This window comes from Panthera uncia (assembly GCF_023721935.1).
Source record: "Panthera uncia isolate 11264 chromosome B2 unlocalized genomic scaffold, Puncia_PCG_1.0 HiC_scaffold_24, whole genome shotgun sequence".
NCBI lineage: Eukaryota > Metazoa > Chordata > Mammalia > Carnivora > Felidae > Panthera > Panthera uncia.
The window spans coordinates 48128290-48151792 of NW_026057580.1; the positions used below are offsets into that span (position 1 = coordinate 48128290).

A 23503-nucleotide genomic window follows, 5' to 3' on the forward strand; every position below is an offset into this window, starting at 1 on the left:
TTGGGCTCTGTGCTGACAGCTCAGAGCCTGAAGCCTGCTTCACATTCCGTGTCTTCCTCTCTCTCTCTGCCCCCCTCCCACTCTCTCAAAAATAAATGAACATTAAAAAAATATAAAGTTCCTCCATGTCTTTAAAAAAAAAAAAAAAGGATATATGCAGACTGGGACCAAGAGCAATAAAAGGTGGTTGAATTATTTTAAAAACCAATCTGTTTCTATAACTCTTATCAATTACTAAGCTTCCGATCTAAAGGAGCTATTGCCAGTGGGCCTTGCTGACATACATTTTTCTATGTATGTCACCATACATAGGCTCACCAGAAAGTGGGATGCTACTGAACTCAAAGATGTAAAATATTTTGGAGTTTTAGACAAGAACTAGAAGGATGGCTTAAAAATGTACCAGCCCTATTCACTTTTAACAAAAAGCAAATGTCAGGGTCTTAGGAGCAGGGTGTGGAAAGATGCCCAGACTGTTCTAAAAAATGGAAATAGGAAAAGTAAAGACCAATGCCCATTTAATATTCAACCTAATATATTTTCAAAAACTAATTTTGTGGTTAGAAACTATTTGCCAACTTTTTAATAGGAGATAGCTGAAACACCCAAAATTAAAACTCTTCAACCATTATGGTTATAATGGAAATGGTGACAGATCATTAACCATCGTAGTCCTTTAGAGAAACATTGCGATAATAAAATCCTGTAGCTAAAATTGAATACCATAATCACCTATTTGCTAATGCCTGTGAAATGCATAAATCGGTTAAACTAATGTAAAGTGGATATCACCTATTAAATCTGATTGTTGAACCTAGGGCCCAAATCTCTGACTACCAGCTATTGTGAAATGCAGGTGGATTTTTAAAATGCAGGGCATGTTTTCAGATTCCTCCACAGTGAATAGTAATGGTACTATTAATTGGTTCAAGTTCTACTATTTTTAGAGACTGAGATTTTTATTAATTGAAATGAAAGAGAAGGTCATGATAAATCTGTCTTTTAGAAACTTTGATTTCATTTCACTAGCTATGACAGAACAGAATACTATCAGTAAACTTTAGAACTGGTAGTGCACACTACACTTTATGGAAGCTTTAAAATATTATCTAGCCTTTCTTTTGGATTGGTACTGTAAAATACTTCCACAGATTCATTCATCAGTCTTAGTGCTTCTTATGTTTCAAGTACTATGGACACAAAGATAATTAAGACACAATACATGCCGTCAAGGAACATGTCATCTAGTAGGGGAGAGAAGCACACAAGTAAGTAAAGAGTAAGGCAAGCCTATTTGAGGAGAGCTGGATACTAGGAACTTGGTGACGCGAGATGTAGGCAAGGGCCTGTGTGTCAGAGAATGCCTTAAGAGGTGATACTAAGGCCGGATTTTATATTTTATTTATTTTATTTTATTATATTTTATTTTATTTTATTCTATTCTATTCTATTGTTGAAAAAATTTATATTTAGATTTAGCCAGCTGGACTCAGTTTAGATGATCCCAATTTTGTTGGCAACATCCAAAGCATCATAGTCAGGAGTCAGTCGAACATATGCTTTCTTTTCTCCATCAGGCCTGATCAGAGTGTTGACCTTGGCCACATCAATGTCATAGAGCTTCTTCACGGCCTGTTTGATCTGGTGCTTGTTGGCCTTGACATCCACAATGAACACAAGAGTGTTGTTGTCTTCTATTTTCTTCATGGCTGACTCGGTAGTCAGGGGGAACTTGATGATGGCATAGTGGCCAAGTTTGTTTCTCCTGGGGGCGCTCTTTCAAGGATATTTGGGCTGTCCTTGGAGACGCAGTGTCTTGGGCCGTCGGAATGTAGGTGACGTGTGGATCTTCTTTTTTTTATGACTGTGGACACCTTTCAGCACTGCTTTCTTGGCCTTCAAAGACTTTGCTTTGGTTTCAGCTTTGGGAGGGGCAGGGACTTCCTTCTTTGCCTTCGGGGCCATCTTCATGAAAGGAGGCCGGATTTTAAAACACACATAACAGCTGCCAGAGATTTTTAATTTTTTTTTAATGTTTTATTTTTATTTTTGAGAGACAGAGACATGGCACAAGTGGGGAGGGGGCAGAGAGGGAAACACAGAATCTGAAGCAGGTTCCAGGCTCTGAGCTGTCAGCACAGAGCCTGACACGGGGCTTGAACTCAGGAGCTGTGAGATCAAGACCTGAGCCAAAGTCGGACACTCAGCCAACTGAGCCACCCAGGCGCCCCAATAGTTGCCAGAAATTTTTAAAAGTTTGCATTTCACATGCTACCAGAACTTCACTACCTTAGCAACTTCATTTATCTTGCCCTTCTTTGATTACAGGTATACTATGAGGTAGGAATGGTTCTGAGTAAACTCACAACATTAGAGATAATTTGTGGCATTCAACTGTTTGGTTCTCACTTCTCTCTTCCTCTCTTTTTTTTTTTTTTTGACCCCCTGTCACTGCACAATTTAAGAAGGAGCCAAAGTATCCCACTTTCTTTTTCTTCTAGGCCACTGGCTCAGGGTATAACAACAGATCACCCTCCATGTATGATGCAGGGAGGCTGGACCCCATTTGTTTGAAAAATGGCAGAGCTGTAGCTGGAAGGGATTATACAGCTAGACTTACTTCTTCCCTGGTACATTCACTTCTACATTTGACACATGTAAGCTACTTTTTCTTAATAAAACCATAAAAACCTGTATTTATTGCCTTGAATGTGTGAGGTTTCCTCCCCCAAAACAGATTTGTGTGGTGAGAATTGTTCTAATAAACAGAATACAAGACTTATGCAAAAGAGCCATTAGAGGGAAAAAAAAAAAAAGGTAGGAGGCACTACTCTACCCAATGGATTCTGCCTATATTCTGCATGATCAGGTGACATAAAAGAAATTAAACTTAACAGTGAGATAAAAGAGAAAATTTCAAACTCACTTACCAAACTGCATGCCCCAATCTCCAAGGTAATTTATTCTGGTGACTTGATGTCCTAAAGCTTCTTTGAGATTTGCTATAAAATTTCCTAGTAATCAATAAAATATACAGTTTCTCATTCTTGTTATCCATTTTGGCATAAGAACCATGTGTTTCTCTATTATCAAAGCATAACAAAAATTTTTTTGATAAAATTTACCAATTCAATTTTTTTTAGTAAAACATTCACTATTGTGTTTTCATCTATGTTATGGAGCAGGAGTAGAGAATTATTTGGGGGGCAGTTATTCCAAAGAACCTCACAATTTTCCTAAGAACATAATTTTCAGCAACATTAGTGGGAGCTGGGAACATATGTTAGAATAACTGAATTCCAAAGAAAATAAGAGAATCTCAATATGTAACAAGAGATAATTTCGCTAATCCCTATAGAGCCTAAACCACACTGGTGTTTTTTTCTCAACAGCTCACTCTACCTTCTTTCAATCACTGAAATCCACCTCCTCATGCCTGCTAAGAGCACATGGTAGTTCAAGAACTTCATCTTCCTCTACTGCTGACACTGCTTTGATATCCAACACCTGCTTCACTCTCCTCGTCTGCACTCATATGCTGCAGAGGCTGGAAACCTAAAAATTACATTTCTCAGAAACTTCTGCAGTTAGGGTTTCAGAAGTCACTTATATTTGGGCAATCAGATACGCTTTGCATGAGACTTCGAAGGTGAACATGAGGTGAGTGAGAGGGGAGCTACTTCTATTTTTTGTGACAAGCACAGCTGTGGAGGCTTTTTCTTTTTGGTGGCATCACTAATAGCCCAGTGTCCTGTCATGTGACTTCCAAGGGAACTGAAAGGGTATGGGGCTGCCTGTTTTGCTTATATGAATTCTAGAAGATATGGCAGGACTAGTGGCAGCAGTAGCATGGCTGCTACTGGAAGTGACTGCAGGAAAGGCAGAAGCTCCCTTGATGAACACGCTCTACGGTATAATTCTGGGAATCATTTATGTCACTCCACCCAACGCTTCTTCAGCACTTCCAACAACTTTGTAAACTATTCAATATCCTGTAATAAATTCTTGCCTGCTTTTACTACAGTAGATTTAGTTTTCTGCAAATAATCCTTCACCAATATGTATATCTGACTCAAATTATTGCAGCTACTCCTTTTCCAGCTTCCTTACTTCTAGACTTTCCCGGTCTATACAGTCCTAACAGCAAACTTCTTCCGCTGCTACTCAGATTGTATTCTTATTTTTAATTAGCATCTTATTATCTTACAAATCAACTAAATAACACAAACCTAAGCTTCTGGAATTAGACTAATTTCAAATCCTGGCTATGATACTTACTAGCTAGGTGATTTTTGGAAAAGTTACTTTTGGTATCTGAGTTTCCACATATCACGGTAAATAACACGGTAAATAAATTCTCAGGAAGTATTATCTCTTCCTGGCCCATTCCTACAATTTTGACCTACTCATGTAGCTTTTCTTACACAGTATATTTTTTATACTCTTTCAAAAATCAAACCCTATCATTTCCTCTCTTAAAATGCTCCAGGAGATCTCTCCCACAGCAAGAGGTGATTCCAGTTTAATAATGATCTATGCCACAAAGTACCAATTGCTCCGATTCTTAAAAATATTCAAATGACAGGTTAAATGATCCCTAAGGCATGCAATAGACAGATTTCCACACCAGAAGACAGATCAGATGAGATACACTTCAAAGTCTCTTCAATTCTAATTGCAGTTTTTAAATTGGGCTACTGCATCATGTCATGTTTTAAATAAATGAAGATCTGTGCTCGCTTCGGCAGCACATATATTAAATAAATGAAGATCTTAGCATATACACTGAAGCATTACAGCTACGAAGTACAATAGCAATCTTTCTTAGAATACTCTTGTTTCAATTTCCAGTTTTGAATGCTCCAGTTAGCACTCAAGTGATGGAGATTGAGTTTCTTTTTTCTAATTGAGATATAATTGGTATTATAACAGTTTCTTTTTTAAAACAAAATATATAGAACAAAAAACCTGAGAAGATTACCATCATCCACACATTAACTATTTTCATTTTTGCATCTTTCAGATCTTCTTCATATGCATACATACTTTAAAAAAGTTAAAATCCTCAACAAACCTAACAGTTAAAATTAGTTTCTGAGTCAATCTTTTGGTTTTCAAACAAATTTCTTTTTCTACTTCTAAACCAATTTTTCCCATTTCATATATTAGCATTGGGCTCATATAAGTTTGAACTTTGTTTTTCGTCTTCTGGTTACTTAAGCATTAAACCATTAGCATGCATGATCAAAATATTGCCTCAAAGTCATGTTTAGTATTTTCTGTGAAATGAACGACACTCACCTATGATGGTAGAACGCAAATGTCCAACGTGAAATTTTTTGGCAACATTAGGTGAACTGCAAATAATTGCACAAGTTATATTTCTGTTCTATGAACAGGAGTTCTAAAATGAACTAGGTCATGCTTCTACAGTTTAACATAATTGGGGACTAAGGCCTTTGGTAATCCAGCTCAAAGTTAAGTGAAAAATTAGAAATTTAGAGCAAAGATAAATTAGAATTCAGAAAGAATTATTGAAATTGATCCTGTGATTCACAAGGTAGTATCATACATAGAAATGGCACACTTAGGAAGCAGATACATTTAAGGATTGATAAAAAGATGAAGAAATTCAGAGACATTGTTTTGACATAAAAACAAAGCAGATTATTGGGAATTAAGTTTAGTATACCAGTTATAAATCCTTTATCCTCTTAAAAATTACTGACACCATAGAAATTTTGTTTATATTGGTAATATCTATCAACATTTACTGCATCAAAAACTAAAATTGAAAAATATAAAAATATTTATGCATAAAACTTCCCAGAATAATTGGAAATCTGGTTCACCACTCCAAATTCTCAGTCAACACATTTATCACTTCTCTGTATGCTCAAGAAGTTGTAATCAATAATTTAACAATAGCAAATTGCTTCTAGAGCACTAACTACCTGACAGGCACAATTTCATGCACTTTATACGTATTAATCCTTTAATATTCATTCGAGTTGTGAGGTAAGGTACTCTCATCGCTTATTATACAGATGAGGAAACTGAGACAAGAAGGAAAAAAGATAATGAAGCAAATGTGGTAACAGCCTGATGCCTCTTGAATGTGGGTGATAAGCATATGGATTTAACTGTACTGTTGAGTTTTGTGTATGTTTGAAAATTGCACAAGTTTTTCAATATTGAAAAAAAAAAATAACCTGAACCCACTTGGTTAAACATGGTAAAATGAGAGCTTAATTTTGGTCTGTCTTCAAAGCCTTATACCAAGAGTATTACAATTTAAAAAACTGATTCTACATAAATATGCATGCAGTTGTAAAATTAGAAAACAAGAATGTTCATTTAATTATTTATAAAGTAAATGTCCTTCTAGAAATTAAAAAATAGGGAATCTTCCATTTCCCACCAAGACAGAGTAACAAGGATTGGATTTACCCTTCTGCCTTAAACAACCAGAAAACCAGAAAAATGTATGAAACACTGGTTTTATGAAACCAGACACTGAAGGGCTATGATCCCTGAGAGAATGAGGAGTAAAGTGACCTTGAGCAAATGTGTGAGCTAAAGCAGAAAAATCTATGGCATGGAATGTTTATATTACAAAAGAAAGCCTCCAAACCAATAAGCCATCTAATTTTCTCCTTTAAGAAACTAGAAAAGGAAGACCAAAGTAAGCAAAATAAAAGATAATATAGATAAAAGCAAAAGTCAATAAAATAGAAAAAAAAAGAAAATATTCTAAACCCTAATTGCAGTGGTAGTTACATGACCTGTACACCTTTGCCAAAATTCATCAAATTATATGCTGAAATGTTAAACTGTATTATATTGTGCATGATTATATTCCAATAAAGCTGATTTTAAAAAATGACAACAGAATAGTATGAAACAATAAAAATAATAAACCAGCCCTGGATATACTTCAAATATTAAAGGAATACAAGATATTATTTAGTGAAAAAAGTAAGCAGCAGAACAATGTGTAAAAACAGACTATCTCTAGGTGGGTAAACAGGAAACTAGTATTGATGAATGCCCATAAGGTGAGAACTAAGAAATGGGAATGGGGAAGAAAATTCCTTTCCACCGAATATTCTTTTATAATCTTTGAATTTGATCAAGCTAGTTATTTATATTATCTTTTTTTTTTAAGTGTTCACAGAGTTTTTGTATTGTTTTCTCTAGGACTGGAAGAACTGCATCTACCTAGGTTTTCAGCCGTGACAAAATGTCCCTTTTGAACCATCAATATGCTATTCTTTGGTACCATTTTCCTACTCAGAACAAATACAATGAAATGGAAAGTACAAATTCAAGTCCCTTGGAAACAAAAGTAGCCCTGGTGAATGACTTATAATTTGGATACCTTACTGAATCTTGTAAAAAAAAAAAAAAAAAATTATGTAATTTCCTCAATCTTTAAGAAAAGACAAATATTATTGCTCTTATTTTCCAGATAAGAAACCAGGAAAATAAACTGTCCTATCCAAGACTGTCGAGTCAGTTACTAATAGTCACAACTGGTAACCCAATGTCTCAGATTCTTAATTTCCTAGTTAGAGGTCCTCAATCTGTTTTGTGAGAACACTTCACACTGGGGAATAGCAGGGGATGGGGAAAACTGAGCTGAGAAAGAAGTGGAAAGTACACCACTGCTGACTGTTCCTGAAAGTTTGATCTGTACAAAATAGGAAAGGCTGACTTTGCAGAGAGGAGGGAGGCAACAGCAGTTAGCTTCAAGTCTTATACCACCTACTCAGCTAGAGCTCATATATGATGGACAGTCCTCTACTCTGGCATTTTATCACGATACTCCTAGATCTGACAAAATATATGACAATCAATACTGTATGTCAGGGAGGCAGTAAAGGTAAAGTATACAGGCTTCAGAGTCAGAGTTAGTCTATGGCCCTGAGCAAGTTACTTAACCAATTATTACCATCAACACCTCAACTTAGAGGGCAAGTTTCTTGAACACTTATCTCTTGTTTTTTGGGGGTAAAGTTACCATATTTAAGATACTATATATTTAAAAAGCTCTGTTCTCCCACCTCTCTCATTTTCAGAAGAAATTCAAGAACGATGTTTCCTATCAACTTTGACCCTGTCCCTCACTTGTTTGTCTCTACTTTGAAACAACAATGGTAAGCATCATAGCATATGGAAAACTTCTAAGGGAAAGAGCAGCTATGGACAAAGCAATGCCAGATGGAATATAACAGAGAGCAAAGATGGCTGCTGGGACATGGACTCTGCCTTCATCAGCATTCAAATGCTCATTTAAATTCCAGCCTTCCTTATTAAATCCTTTAGAAAAAGCACAAGAGGAGCAAATCCATAAGCAAATAAAAAAGCCTACAAAGAAAAAGCCATACAAATAGCTTACAGAATACAACTCAAATAGAACAGGCTACTTTTAGACATTTCTTATAAGTGTAAACAAAAGAGTATTATTACATGGGAAACAAAAACAGGAGAAAAGCAAGAGAATCAATGAATAAGGAAGACTGAGGTGTTGGTATTTCAAGTTTGGTTGGGAAGAAGGGATGATGAAGGTCAAGTGACAATAAGAAAGAACGTGTTAAAAGTGAATGCTGGTGGCAACTTTTCAAGTTTCAAGAAACTTACAATAGCATTATTTCAAGGATGAATGCATGGTAACAGATACTATACCACTTCTCTACTGATTTTCCTTTACTGCTGGTTAGGTAACAGCAAGAAGTAGAAGAGGAATATGGTACTGAAGTAGGCGCCTCCCAGAGGAGGTGAAGTCCTACATCAATTTAAAGACATGAATGAAAAGAATTAGACAACCACAAGCTTGCCACTCTCGCCATTAAGAAATATAGTTAATTTGTTTTCCCTCCCCCTGATTTGGGGCTGATCTTGTGACTTGCTTTGAAACCAGCAGAATGTGACAGAAATGAGGCTATGCCTGTTTCAAGATGAGATGCTTTTACCATCTTGGAGCCCTGAGAACCTTTGTAAAGGAGTCTGGTTAACTGCTGAAGAGCCACTGTGGAGAGAGAGAGATGACTGGCCAGCCATCCTTCAGGTAAGCTGCCAAACAAGTAAATGGGCCACCTGGATTTTGACCCCCAGTATAGTCTCTAGATGACTAGAGCTACATATGATAACAGGCCAAAGAACCACTGAGCTAAGCCATCCCTGATTTCCTGATCTATAGTGTCATAAACATTAAAATGGTTGTTTCAAGACACTAATCAGGAATTGACACACGTTTCCTTAAAGAATCAGATAGTAAATATTTTAGGCCTGCAGGCCACCTGGTCTCTACCTCAACTATTCAATTCAATTCTGCTCAACTGCCATGGCAGTATAAAAGCAGCCACTGTAGACAAAATGTAAATGAAAGTGCAAGCCTGTGCTCCATTAAACTTTATTTATTTTTAATTTTATTAAAAATGCTTAAGTTTATTTATTTTGAGAGAGAGAAAGAGAGAGCAAGTGGGGGAGTGGCAGAGAGAGAGAGAGAGAGAGAGAGAGGGAGGGAGGGAGGGAGGGAGGGAGAGAGAGATAGAGAATCCCAAGCAGGCTCTGCACTGTCAGCATGGAGTCTGATGCAGGGCTTGAACTCATAAACAGTGAGACAGGACCTGAGCCGGAATCAAGAGTCTGGACGCTTTACCGACTGAGCCACCCAGGTGGCCTCCTATATTGAATTTTAGCATAGCCTGTTACACAAGAAAAGATAACAGAAATGGAAGGCAACTTTCTTTGAGGGATGGCCTTAGTGTAGTTCCTCTCTGGTGTGAAGATGACCTCATCTAGTCCATCTCCTCTCTGAGATGCAACAAATGTTTAAACTCAACCTTAAATATGATTGGGGTTCACTGCAAGTGTCAGATTTATTCATAATATGTGTCTACTCCACAGGAGCAGGAGTTTACTCAGCAACCAATTCTTACCATAAACACGTTTACTGAATTTTAGAGAGTCTGCCTTTTTTAAGAACACACATGAGTGGCATAGACAGTACAAATGTGGAATCCATAAAACCTACTCTCACCATGGGTTATGCAGGTGCTAATTATAACTAAGTTTTTATAATAAATTATAATAGTAAGGAAACCTAAAATATTCTAATTTTTAAAGATCCTCTACAGAAATATATACTTAAGAAAACAAAAGGCTATAGTATAGCAAGTTCTAATTTTCCAAGTAGGAAAACAGTTCATCAAGACTCTTCAGCTTTTAGGAAGGCACACACAGCATCTCTAATCATTTCCATGAGCTGTCAACTGGTCAAGCTGCACTCTGAAAGTGTTCCCTTTTCTGTTCTGGCTACCTACCAATAGTTCAAATATTAGATGGCTGTACTGACAGCATATCAGAAAGTTATTAAGAGGATTATTTAGAGGCATATTAAAATTTCAACCTATTTTTCCGATAATTTTAAAAATATACATTACAAATACCACAAGGCTTTGCTCTCCAGTAATCACATTACTTTAAAATTCTTAATGTGGCAGTAACCATTACCTTTAAGAGTTTACTAAAATGGAAAAACCAGTTCTTCCAAAAAAAAGTAACTATTAAATAATTAAAAAAAACAACAACCCATAATCACTAGACTTTTTATTGGAGTCCAAAATTTTTATTCATGGTACAGTGATCAATTCACTGTACTATTAAGAAAACAAATCTCACTGGTTTTCTATTTTTCTTGTGTAATTTCCTGAAGCCCAAGATGATAATGGTAAACCACATAACTGCCCAGCCACTGTGATAACCAACACTTAAGATGAGTTGGCACGCACCTGAATTCAACCACGATCTTCTTCTGGGGAAGACCAGAGAATAGCTCACTGTTTAACCCATATTTTGAGCCATCTTTGATTACTTGTTGTAGTACTGTCTGAAAAGTAAAAGGCATGAGATTTAATGACAGAAAAAAACTGCAATTTTTAAAAATTACTTACTTTGTTTACTGGTAACGAAGTAAACATTGCTTATTTGCTCATTCTAATTTACGGAACTGAGCATTTTACAGCATTGTCAGCCCCTCCTCCAGTTGCTAATGCCAGTCAGAACAGTAATAATAAGAATTAACATCTATGGGGGCTCTGTGCCCTTTTATACAACACATCTATTTATTCTTACATGAACCAATGATATAGATATCTTACAGATAAAGAAACTGAAGTTTAGAGAGGTTAAGTAACTGCCAAAAGTCCCACAACAGATAGTAACAGCAAAACCAGGAGCATCTAATATTTACTTAATGCATACTATGTGCATACACTGTTCTAAGCATTTTCTATGCATTAACTCATTTAATCCTTACAACAACCCTAAGAGAGAAGTATTATTTTTATAAATAAGGAAAGAGAAGCACAGAGAACCTTCCCAAGGTCATACTGCTATTAAGCCATGTAGCAAAACCTTTTTCACTCCAGAGCTAATGTATTAACTACTGCATGCTGCTGCTACTCTTGTAATACTAACGATCACATGAACAGTAGAAAACACAAAACTGTAATTCAAATGCCTACTGGCTACATAAGCAAAAAACAGGAGATCTCACAGAAACAACCAAAACATATTCCATTTTTAGAAATGAACACAGAAAGATTATACAGTTCACAAAATTCACACTTCCTTTTTTGCTAATGGCGTGATGCATTTATTTATGCGTTCATTTTTTAGTCTAGGGGTTTGAATTTATTATGATAGGCTTCTCTTTACTCTTACATTGGTTTTGCTTCATGAACTGTATTCTGAGTCCTAAATATGTAGTTTATGATGTGAAGAATTTTACTATCATTAAGAGTTGGTTAAAATGGTCACTTAATGGAAAAGGCAGAGAAAGTAGCAGGAGGCAGCAAAACAATACTTTTAAGAAGCATCTACAAAGTGCTAGGTTTAAGTCCAGATGCTTTTATGCTATCCTTAGCCTCACAATCATAAAAGGGGCAACATTTCCCATTTAGTAGATGCAAAAACTAAGGTTCAGAAACAGTATGTATTTGCACAAGGACACAGAGAAAATATTATTTCTTTCACTCACAAAATATAGGACACAGAGAGTAAGGATGAATATACATCTTATAGCTTTGAAAAATTTATCATCTAGTCCCCATGATTTGGTACTTCTTACTGCCTTGAATTTCACATTTTAGTCTCCTCCCTTTGAGGATGATTTATATGAAGACATTATATTGCCACTGTTAGTGATCCAAACATAAGCTAACATTTAATCATTCCTGGTGCTGCCAGTGTTAATAATTCAATTGTACTGCATGAACAGATACGTTTTTATGCAAGGCTAAGCTTGTACATGTGTAAGCAATGACAAATTCGTAATTCTCTACTTGAGAAGTAAGTTTTGGACACAGGTCATTGGCTACATGTCAATCTTGATAACATTAATATGCAAAAAAAAAGTATTAATAATGGTCCCAAAGGGTTGAATTTTTTTCTTGATGTGATCTGAAAAATTCATTAGATATGCAAATGACTACTGTTTAAGGCCTGAAAATAATGGAGCCAGATGTAGAAGAAATTAGGCTTTGAACAAACAAGAAATATCATTAAAAAAAAAACTGTAACGTAACACAGGCACATTCAGTACCCCTTTTTCTTACTAGTTTAGGAAGTATGGTTACTGTAACACCAAACAGGGCAACTGTAAGCAGTCTGCTTGTTCCTTTAACAAAAATCACTCTACGATCCAGATCCTCAAGGCTGTAATGTTGGGAGGATTTCCAGGTGAAAAAGCTGGATCTCAAAGCCCTGGATATCATCCTTCTGTTGTCAACTGAGAAGGATTTGGGAATAAGCAAGCTAGTGTGCATCCTTAAATCACAGAAAAACTAATAGCTTATTCATTATAATATAATAAAGTATGAAAATTCACGGCCATTGAAATGTTAAATTATTAATATATGCCTTGCCTGATATATAAACCATATCTCTTTCAGTTAAGCTGGTTGCAAAGGCAAACTCCATCTAACAGCACAGTTTCCCATCTGAGGGAAAACAAAAGAAGTAAGATAACTGCTGCCTATGAAGCAGGCTGAAGTCTGATGGGCACTTTGGTGAACTGCAATGTTTCCATAAAAACTGAGACTGATGGGGCACCTGGGTAGCTCAGTTGGTTAAGCATCTGACTTCGGCTCAGGTCATGATTTTGTGGTTCGTGAGTTCAAGTCCCACATCAGGCTTGGCTGTCAGCACAGAGCCTACTTCAGATCCTCTGTCCCCCTCTCTTTCTCTCTCGCTCTCTCTGCCCCTCCTAAACTTGCTCTATCAAAAAATAAATAAAATAAATTTTAAAAAATTGAGACTGCAACTGGAAGAAAGAGTTACTTATTTAGAAATGGTAAATTAGACTCAATGGTTACTAAATTGACATGAAATGTTATCAAGAGACCAACAGATTGTAGACACATTTTAACAAGCTCAAATTTTCTCCTGTCCTTGTGAATGATTTTGGTTAACTAATTTACCTTGAAGTAGGAGTGAAAAAAAGATAAAAGAAAAAAGTTCAAAGATCTAGAGACAAGCACGAAACACTAACTCTCCTTCAGGAGGATTACAGGGCTGATGGGCAAATGCCAATAAACTATATAACCTTGGTGAGAAATTATACTATTAGAAATTTTTGTTTTATAATTATTTTCAATTCAGGACTGCAGCATTGACTAAGTCTGACCAACTCAATACCGGCGTACATATTTTTTAAAACAACAGACCAAAGCATGCATTATAATTTTATAATTATATAAAATTTTATAATTTGAGATCATGACCTGAACCTAAGTCAAGAGTCAGAGCTTAACTGACTGAGCCACCCAGTCACCTCTACTTTTTTGTTTTAGTATTTGTTTTATTAAAAGAATAAGCTGTCTCATGGTTTCTTCTATATAAATCTTATGCGTCCAACAGATTACAGGCTACCAGAGAGCCAAAATCAGCAGTACTTTTCGTGTATTCCATACAGAGTCCGTTAACTCATTCAACAATAGTTATCTCACACATACTGCATGCAAGGCATTTTGCTAGGAACTGGGGATCCAATAGTGAGAAAAACAGATGCCATAAGCCCTGATGGAAATTAGAGTTTAAAGGGCAAGAGGCATTAATCAAATAAAAAGAATATAAACCAGCAACTAGGATAACTTCTATAAAGGAGAGCTATCCAGTGCTAGTAGAGCACATATATGAAGAAGACAGAAAGGCCCAACCCAGGAAATACCAAGAGCTGAAGGATAAGCAGGAGTTAACTTGGGGTGGCACTCCAGGGAGGGTTATCAGAATGTGCAAAGTTTTGAGGCAAGAGAAGACGAAGTTTAAGAACTGAAGGAAAATCACATAGCTAAATCAGAGAGTAAAGGTGCATAGCTGGAATAGAACCCATTCTTACCTTTGTTAATAGTTCTCTGTTTATTTTGAAATTTACAGTCCCTTGACCAGTGCTGATTTCACTTACCACTGTATCACATTTTAGCTGAAAAGATAAAAATCAAGTAAACTAGGTATGTTATAAAATAGACATACTGAAATTTGTAATTTTTATTTTTAAATTTTTATTTATTTATTTATTTTTAAGTAGGCTTCATGCCCAATGTGGAGCCCAACAAGGGACTTGAACTCACAACCCCCGGAGCTAAGATCAAGAGTTGGACATTCAACAACTGAGTCACCCAAGCACCCTGAGATTTGTAGTTTTAATACTATCAAATTGGAGTCCAAAGGCAGCCAAGTGCATCATATCTCCCAGTCATTGTATCTGGACCTGGGCCTTAGCCAATCTGTTTACTTTTATCACTCTATTTGGGTAAACAACATTTTCTTTGTTTCTGGACTAGAACACTATTCTTTATTCAGAATCTCTTCCTCTTTCCCATTCCCTCAACTCAAATTCTCCCAGCATCACTTTACGCCCACCTTATGTGCCTTGACATGTAGTGAACTCTTTTTATCTCCCCTACCCTGTGTAGAGATTACTTCAAAAAAAAAAAAAAAATCTAAAAATTTTTCTCTCCTACCTTGCAAGAGAGCCACAGAACATGCCATTCTGTCAGGCCCTACACTGAAGCACTTGTATCAACACATGAAATAGAAATCATTTAAACCTTTTGTCCTCATTGAATATACCTTAGGATTTTAACCTACTAGATTTAAAAGCACCTGATAATACCCATGAACCTTGAGGAGATACCTGTTATCACTGAAGAGGCACTAGTCTTTAGTTTTAAGAACTCACAGTTGATGGGGGAAGAGACTAAGTATTGTAATTAGCACAATTCTACTCCTGGTGTACTTCTGATAAAAATTTGGGTTGATTTTATGATTAAATACTTGCTCAGCTACCAAAGCTCTTTGATTATACTCAATCTTTATGCATCTTTTTCTATGATGGTGACTTTCATTGTTCTAATCATTCAGTGTGCCCAGATGCCTCTGTCTCACATGCAATAACTCTATTTAAAAAACCCTGTTTTTGATGGTATTACACTAAAAAGATTTGGTCATTCTCTACAATCCTTTCAACTCCTCTTTTAGATACCAAACCCATCAAAGAAATTAGAAATGAAAGACATTTATTAAATCATCTAGCCACTTCTTCTCTGCAATCATGATTCTATTTACATCTAATCATTTCTTCTCATATTTTAATGCTCATCTTCTCAGAAAATAATTTTAAAAATTACAACCCACTGCTCTAATTTATCAAGCGTGTTCTCTTCAATTCAGAAGTCCGTCCAGCTTCAATCTGTAAATTTAATTAACACTTCACTCCTCCTGTAAGTAGTTAATCAAAAAATTGAACAATGTCAGCTCAAGAGGAATGTTTTTTAACTAATTTGAAAAATCATCTTAACCTTACACAGCTAAAATGAATTTAAATTGTATTTTCCAAGATGCTTTGAACAAAAAAACCCTATTAAGTCATTATTATGGCTGAGATAGCTTGCAGAGTTTTTTCTTCTTTAAAAAAATAATAAGATTATAATGTCAAAAAAAGATAATAGTGCTAAAGTACCTTCTCTGCCAGTCTCGTGGCTTGAACTTGAATATCTGGTCTTGAATGGTCATTGTTGTTTCCCAATAGAGAATCCACAGAAAGCTGAAAATCAGCTACTTCTCTAAAGACAGAAATTGAAAAAGGAAAAAGCTATTATATCTTAAAAACATTACTAATATAACAACAACAAAAAAGACCAGCCACTATGGGTTCTCCACATTGATACAATTTTATGAAAGGATTATGCTTTCAAAACATAAAGCAAAGAAATCAGAAATATCACCTTATATTTATTTAGAACTTTATCTTCTAAAATTCTTCCTCTTCTATTACCTAATCGTAGTTTTACAATCTGAGATAGGTAGCTCAAAGTGTAATGAAATTTTAATTGATATACAAACATCTACATATTTACCCATGCTGGAACATCTGATATTTAATAAGGAACTAGAGAATGAAACTCTATGGGCAGGATAAGTGGATAAAACTACTGTCTAGTCCATTGTCATCGAGACAAAAGAATGTATTTTAGAGGGGCATAAATGAACTTTGTTATCATTCTTGAAACTCAGGGACATGCCTAAAAAACCCTGTGTGATATCTGTTTCACATTACATTAAACAACTGGTCAACAAAAACCACTAAGAATTTTCTCAAGCCTGGTCTGTGGGATTGAGCCCCACTTTGGGCTTGCGCTGACAGCATGGGGGCTGCTTGGGATTCTCTCTCCTCTCTCTCTGCCTCTTCTCCCAGTTATGTGTATGCATGCACATTCTGTCCTAAAATCAACAACAACAACAACAAAAAGAATTTTCTTGAGCCATTTTTGTGCTGAGCATGGAGCCTGCTTAAGATTCTCTCTTCTCCCTTGGTCCCTCCCCAACTCATATTCTCATTCTCCCCCCTCACCCAAAACCCCAGGAAACAAAAAAACAAAAAAACTAGAAGAGTTTTCTTGAGCCTTAATACATTATCCAGCAACCTAGTACGGATTATACTTACCAACCCAAACTCATCCACTAAACATTTCAGCTGTAACTGCAGACCCAAGTTCATCTATTAATCAGTCTCTGTGTGATCTTAAGCATTTTGCTTAACTTCTCTTGTACCTTAGTAAAATGGTGATGATAATGGTACCTATTTCACATTGTGCTGAGAAATTAAGTCCTGAGTAAATAATACTAATCTTAGTTCTGATGTTAAATAAAAACGTTAAACAGTCCTGAGTCCTGAGCCCTGAGGACATGACAATTCAATTTCTTAAAGACTAACTTTAATTGGGGAAATTTACATAAGGTTTGAAGGTATTTATTCTTACCAAAGGACTTTGATAGTTTAGCCACATATTTGCACCAATAATGTGGGAAATTGAAGAAATTAGTTTAACAAGATGGGAATAATACATGGACACGCAAAGATTTTTTAAAAGGTTAAATAAAAAGCAGTAAGAACAATTATGATATTAAGTGAAATTATACAGATGTGAATATACCAAAGATTAAAATTTTGACATATAGCTAGGATACTTTACATGAAGTAGAATCGCTCTCAAACATCCAGGAAACACAAAGAGGTCACGTGATCTTCTACAGATTAAAAAAATTATGAATAAGAAGCATCTATAATTTTATCTAGACATGAATGATAAAATAATGAAATTTAATTGAAAAATGTTATTATCTTGGAGGGGTCAAGATGGAGGAATAAACTAGAAATTTTATTTTGCATCTCTCCTCCCTGAATTACAGCCAAGATCAACACTAAACCATCCTGCACACCTAGAAAACTGATTTGAGGATTAACACAATAATCTGCACAACCTGAACCACAGAACTCGGCAGCTACGCAGTGCGGAGAGGTGAACTAGGGGAGAGAAGCCGTGGAGGGCCAGGAGCTGTTCTTGCTTGCGGAGACAGGATGGATATGTGCAGAGAGTATGGGAAAGCATCTCACCCCCCCACACCCCGAAAACAGCTGGAAAAAAAAGAAAGAGTATGCAAGGGACTGAACAAAAAAAGGGAGAAAGGAGAAAAGAGAGGGTTTAAATTCCATTAAGACTCTATAAACAGGGGGAGTGCAGAGTCTGAAACTCTGCAGCTTGATACCTGGTGGTGGTCCAGTGGGAAGGGCGAATCCCCGGGAGCAGAAAGGTGCAAGGGGTCTTCAGGACACACGGGAAGAGGCGGTTCCCCTGCTGGGAGGACATTTGGGAGAGAGGGTGCGGCCATCCAACAAACAAAGGTCCCAGCGGACCCTGGAGAACAACCACATTTGCTGGTGCTGGAACAACGACATTAAGTGGGAAGCCTGGTACCAGATGTGTGTTGTGATCTCCCATAAGCCCTGAAACACTGCTACTACACGATCATGGGAACTTCTGGGGCAGACTGGCACCCAGCCACAGTCTCTGGGCAGCAGCAGCAGCATGGTCCCATGAACACTCCTTGGGATGGGTGGGCACCACGCCACTGCTCAGTGAGACTCTCCTCCAGAGAGTCATAAAGGGTCAATCTGCAGTCCCTCAGGAGTGAGGGGTTGGCAAACACAGCCGCATCTGAGACAAAACTCAGGAGGGAGGTGCCGGCTGGCAACCTGACGGCTTGGTCACGGACAGTGTAAAAGCAGGGAGTGAATGGAAGCAGGAGACAAAGGAGGAGTGCCTGACTGCTGGTTGGGGGAGAACAGAATTCCATTACTAGAGACTGGGTACCTGGGTGACGCCATTTTCACTCCTCCCACACATGAGCATACAAACCTACATGTGTCGCAAAAATCCACCCCAGTAGGCTAAACTGTGCCATCTAGTGGAGAATGGAGCCGTTACACTAAGCCCCCCCCTCCCCCCAACTGGGCCAACCTCGCTCTTAAGGAACACTACAAGACTCTCTGCTTGCTTAGTTTATGGACTATAAAATGCTTCATAGTTTGACTTCTAAGGGAAACTGATGTAATTTCAATCATATTTCAGTCTGTTTGCTGGTATATCATTTCAATTTTTTTCTTTCTTTTAAAAATTTTTAAAAATGTTTTATTTATTTTTGAGACAGAGAGAGACAGAGCATGAGCAGGGGAGGGGCAGAGAGAGAGGGAGACACAGAATCCGAAGCAGGCTCCAGGCTCTGAGCTCTCAGCACAGAACCTGACGCGGGGCTTGAACCCACAAACCACGAGATCATGACCTGAGCCAAAGTCAGATGCCCAACCGACTGAGCCACCCAGACAGCCCTCTTTTTTTATTCTTGAATACAGAAAGACAGTATCTATTTTTATTTTCCATTTTTATTAAAAATATTTTTAATTTTTTTCTACTATATTTTTTACTTTTCTTGTAAATTTTCCAAATTCTACTTTACTTCCATCATTTTATTTTGTTTCATTGTATTCATTTTTTTCAAGTTTTCAAAAGTTTTCCTTTTTTTTATTTTTCTGTTCCTTTTTTTCTCTAACATATCAAGCTCCTTTCAACAACCAGACCAAAACACACCTAGGATCTAACATCATTTATTTGATTCTTCTGTGTGTTGATTCCAATTTTTTAATTTTAATTATTTTTTTACCTTACTAATTCCTTTATTTCCTTCAAAATGACAAAATGAAGGAATTTCCCCCAAAATTCACCCCAATGAAGGAAGAAAGGACAGCCAGGGATTTAATTAACACAGATATAAGCAACATGTCTCAACAAGACTTTAGAATCCCGATAATAAGAATGCTAGCTGGGGTTGAAAATAGATTAGAATCCCTTTCTGCGGAGATAAAAGAAGTAAAAGCTAGTCAGGACGAAATAAAAAATGTTATAACTGAGCTGCAATCTCGAATAGATGTCACAGCGGCAAGGATGGATGAACCAGAGCAGTGAATCAGTGATATAGAGGACAAACTTATGGAGAAGAATGAAGCAGTACAAAAGAGGGAGACTAAGGCAAAAGGGCACGATTTAAGAATTAGAGAAATCACGTGACTCATTAAAAAGAAACAACATCAGAATCATAGGGGTCCCAGAAGATGAAGAGAGAGAAAAGGGGTAGAAGGGTTATGTGAGCAAATCATACCAGAAAGCTTTCCTAACCTGGGGAAAGACACAGACATCAAAATCCAGGAAGCACAGAAGACTCCCAATAGATTCAACAAAAACTGACCATCAACAAGGCATATCATAGTCAAATTCACAAAATACTCAGGCAAGGAAAGCAATCATGAAGGCAGCAAGGGGAAAAAAGTCCTTAACCTACAAGGGAAGACAGATCAGGTTTGCAGCATACCTACACAGAAACTTGGCAGGCCAGAAAGGAGTGGAAGGATGTATGCAATGTACTGAATCAGAAAAACATGCAGCCAATAATTCTTTTTCCAGCAAGGCTGTCATTCAAAATAAGGAGAGATAAAAAGCTTCTCAGACAAACAAAAACCAGAGGAGTTTGTGACCACTAAACCAGCCCTGCATGAAATTTTAAGGGGGACTCTCTGAGGGGAGAAAAGACGAGGGGAAGAAAAAAAAAGACCAAAAGCAACAAAGACTAGAAAGGACCAGAGACCACCACCAGAAACTCCAACTCTACAAGCAACATAATGGCAATAAATTCATATCTTTCAGTACTCACTCTAAATGTGAATGGACTAAATGTTCCAATCAAAAGACAAAGGGTAACAGAATGGACAAGAAAACAAGATCCACTTATATGCTGTTTACAAGAGACCCACTTTAGACCTAAAGACATCTTCAGATTGAAAGTAAGAGGATGGAGAACCATTTATCATGCTAATTGTCAACAAAAGAAAGCCAAAGTAGCCATACTTATATCAGACAATCTAGATTTTAAAATAAAGACTGTAACAAGAGATGAAGGGCATTATATCGTAATTAAGGGGTCTATCCACCAAGAACTAACAATTGCAAATATTTATGCTCCAAATGTGAAAACACCCAAATATATAAATAAATTAATCACAAACATAAAGAAACTCATTGATAACAATACCATAATAAGGGACTTCAACATCCCACTTACAACAATGGATAGTTCATCTAAACAGAAAATCAACAAGGAAACAATAGCTTTGAATGACACACTGGACCTGATAGACTTAACAGATATATTCAGAACATTTCATCCTAAAGCAGCAGAATACACATTCTTCTTCAGTTCACATGGAACACTCTCCAGAATAGACCACATACCGGGACACAAATCAGCCCTCAACAAGTACAAAAAGATCAAGATTATACCGTGCATATTTTCAGACCACAACACTATGAAACTTGAAATCAACTGCAAGATAAAATGTGGAAAGATAACAAAACTTGGAGAGTAAAGACCATCTTACTAAAGAATGAATGGGACAAACAAGAAGTTAAAGAGGAAATTAAAAAGTACATGGAAGCCAATGAAAATGATAACCACAGTCCCAAACCTCTGGGACGCAGCAAAGGTTGTCATGAGTGGGAAGTATATAGCAATCCAGGCCTTCCTCAAAAAGGAAGAAAGGCCTCAGATACACAACCTAACCATACACCTTAAGGAGCTGGAAAAAGAACAGCAAATAAAACCCAAACCATCAGAAGAAAGGAAATAATAAAGATTAGAGCAGAAATCAATGCTATTGAAACCAAAAAGCAGAACAGATCAATGAAACCAGAAGCTGGTTCTTTGAAAGAATTAACAAAATTGATAAACCCCTAGTCAGTTTGATCAAAAAGAAAAAGGAAAGGACCCAAATAAATAAAATCAGAATAAAAGAGGAGAGATCACAGCTAACACAGCAGAAACGCAAACAATAAGAAAATATTACGAGCAATTATATGCCAATAAAATGGGCAATCTGGAAGAAATGGATAAATTCCTAGAAACATATACACTACCAAAACTGAAACAGGAAGAAATAGAAAATTTGAACAGGCCCATAACCAGTAAGGAAATCGAAACAGTAATCAAAAATCTCCCCCAAAACAACAGTCCTGCGCCAGATGGCTTTCCACGGGAATTCTACTAAACATTTAAAGAAGAGTTAACACCTACTCTCTTGAAGCTGTTTCAAAAAATAGAAATGGAAGGAAAACTTCCAAACTCATTCTATGAGACCAGCATTACCTTGATCCCCAAACCAAAGACCCCATTAAAAAGGAGAACTATAGACCAATTTCCCTGATGAACATGGATGCAAAAATCCTGAACAAGATACTAGCCAACCGGATCCAACAACACATTAAAAAAATTATTCATCACGACCAAGTAGGATTTATACCTGCGATGCAGGGCTGGTTCAATATCCACAAAACAATCAATGTGAGATATCACATCAATAAAAGAAAGGACAAGAACCACATGATCCTCTCAATAGATGCAGAGAAAGCATTTGACAAAATACAACATCCTTTCTTGATAAAAACTCTTAAGAAAGTAGGGATAAAAGAATCATACCTCGAGATCATAAAAGCCATATATGAAAGATCCAACACTAATGTCATCCTCAATGGGGAAAAACTGAGAGCTTTCCCCCTAAGGTCAGGAACAAGACAAGGATGTCCACTCTCACCACTGTTATTCAACATGGTATTGAAAGTCTTAGCCTCAGCAATCAGACAACATAAAGTAATAAGAGGCATCCAAATAGGTGAGGAGGTTGTCAAACTTTCAGTCTTCGCAGATGACATGATCCTCTATATGGAAAACCCAAAAGTTCCACCAAAAAACTGCTAGAACTGATCCATGAATTCAGCAAAGTCTCAGGATATAAAAATCAATGCACAGAAATCAGTTCCATTCTTATACACCCACAATGAAACAACAGAGAGGGAAATCAAGGAATTGATCCCATTTACAATTGCACCAAAAACTATAAAATACCTAGAAATAAACCTAACCAAAGAGGTGAAAAATGTATACACTGAAAACTACAGAAAGCTTATGAAAGAAATTGTAGCAGACGCACAAAAATGGAAACATTTCCATGCTCCTGGATAGGAAGAACAAATATTGTTAAAATGTCAATACTATCCAAAGCAATCTACATATTCAATGCAATCCTTGTCAAAATAACACCAGCATTTTTCACAGAGCTAGAACAAATAATCCTAAAATTTGTATGGAGCCAGAAAAGACCCCAAATAGCCAAAGCTATCTTGAAAAAGAAAACCAAAGCTGAAGGAATCACAATTCCAGACTTCAAAGTGTATTACAAAGCTGTAATCATTAAGACAGTATGGCACAAAAAATATACCCTCAGATCAATGGAACAGAAAAAATGGACCCCCAAAGGTATGGCCAACTAATCTTTGACAAAGCAGGAAAGTATATCCAATGAAATAAAGACAGTCTCTTCAGCAAGTGGTGCTGGGAAAACTGGACAGTGACATGCAGAAGAATGAACCTGGACCACTTTCTTACACCGTACACAAAAATAAACTCAAAATGGATTAAAGACCTGAATGTAAGACAGGAAGCCATCAAAATCCTAGAGGAGAAATCAGGCAAAAACCTCTTTGACCTTGGCCAC

General features: G+C 36.7%; 1 protein-coding gene and 1 pseudogene across 2 annotated transcripts in view; both read right to left on the minus strand.

Annotated features, from left to right (window-relative positions):
* Positions 1-23503, minus strand: part of RARS2 (arginyl-tRNA synthetase 2, mitochondrial) — a 63641-nt gene that overhangs the window by 22127 nt on the left and 18011 nt on the right. For both annotated transcript variants that reach the window (XM_049653992.1, XM_049653991.1), the window contains exons 3-7: positions 16028-16130; positions 14405-14488; positions 10797-10894; positions 5302-5357; positions 2931-3014 (exon numbers count right to left, since the gene is read on the minus strand). In XM_049653992.1, the coding sequence (XP_049509949.1) occupies positions 2931-3014; positions 5302-5357; positions 10797-10894; positions 14405-14488; positions 16028-16130 (425 nt within the window). The remainder of the gene's footprint in view (positions 1-2930; positions 3015-5301; positions 5358-10796; positions 10895-14404; positions 14489-16027; positions 16131-23503) is intronic.
* On the minus strand, positions 1457-2067 carry LOC125938688 (60S ribosomal protein L23a-like; annotated as a pseudogene).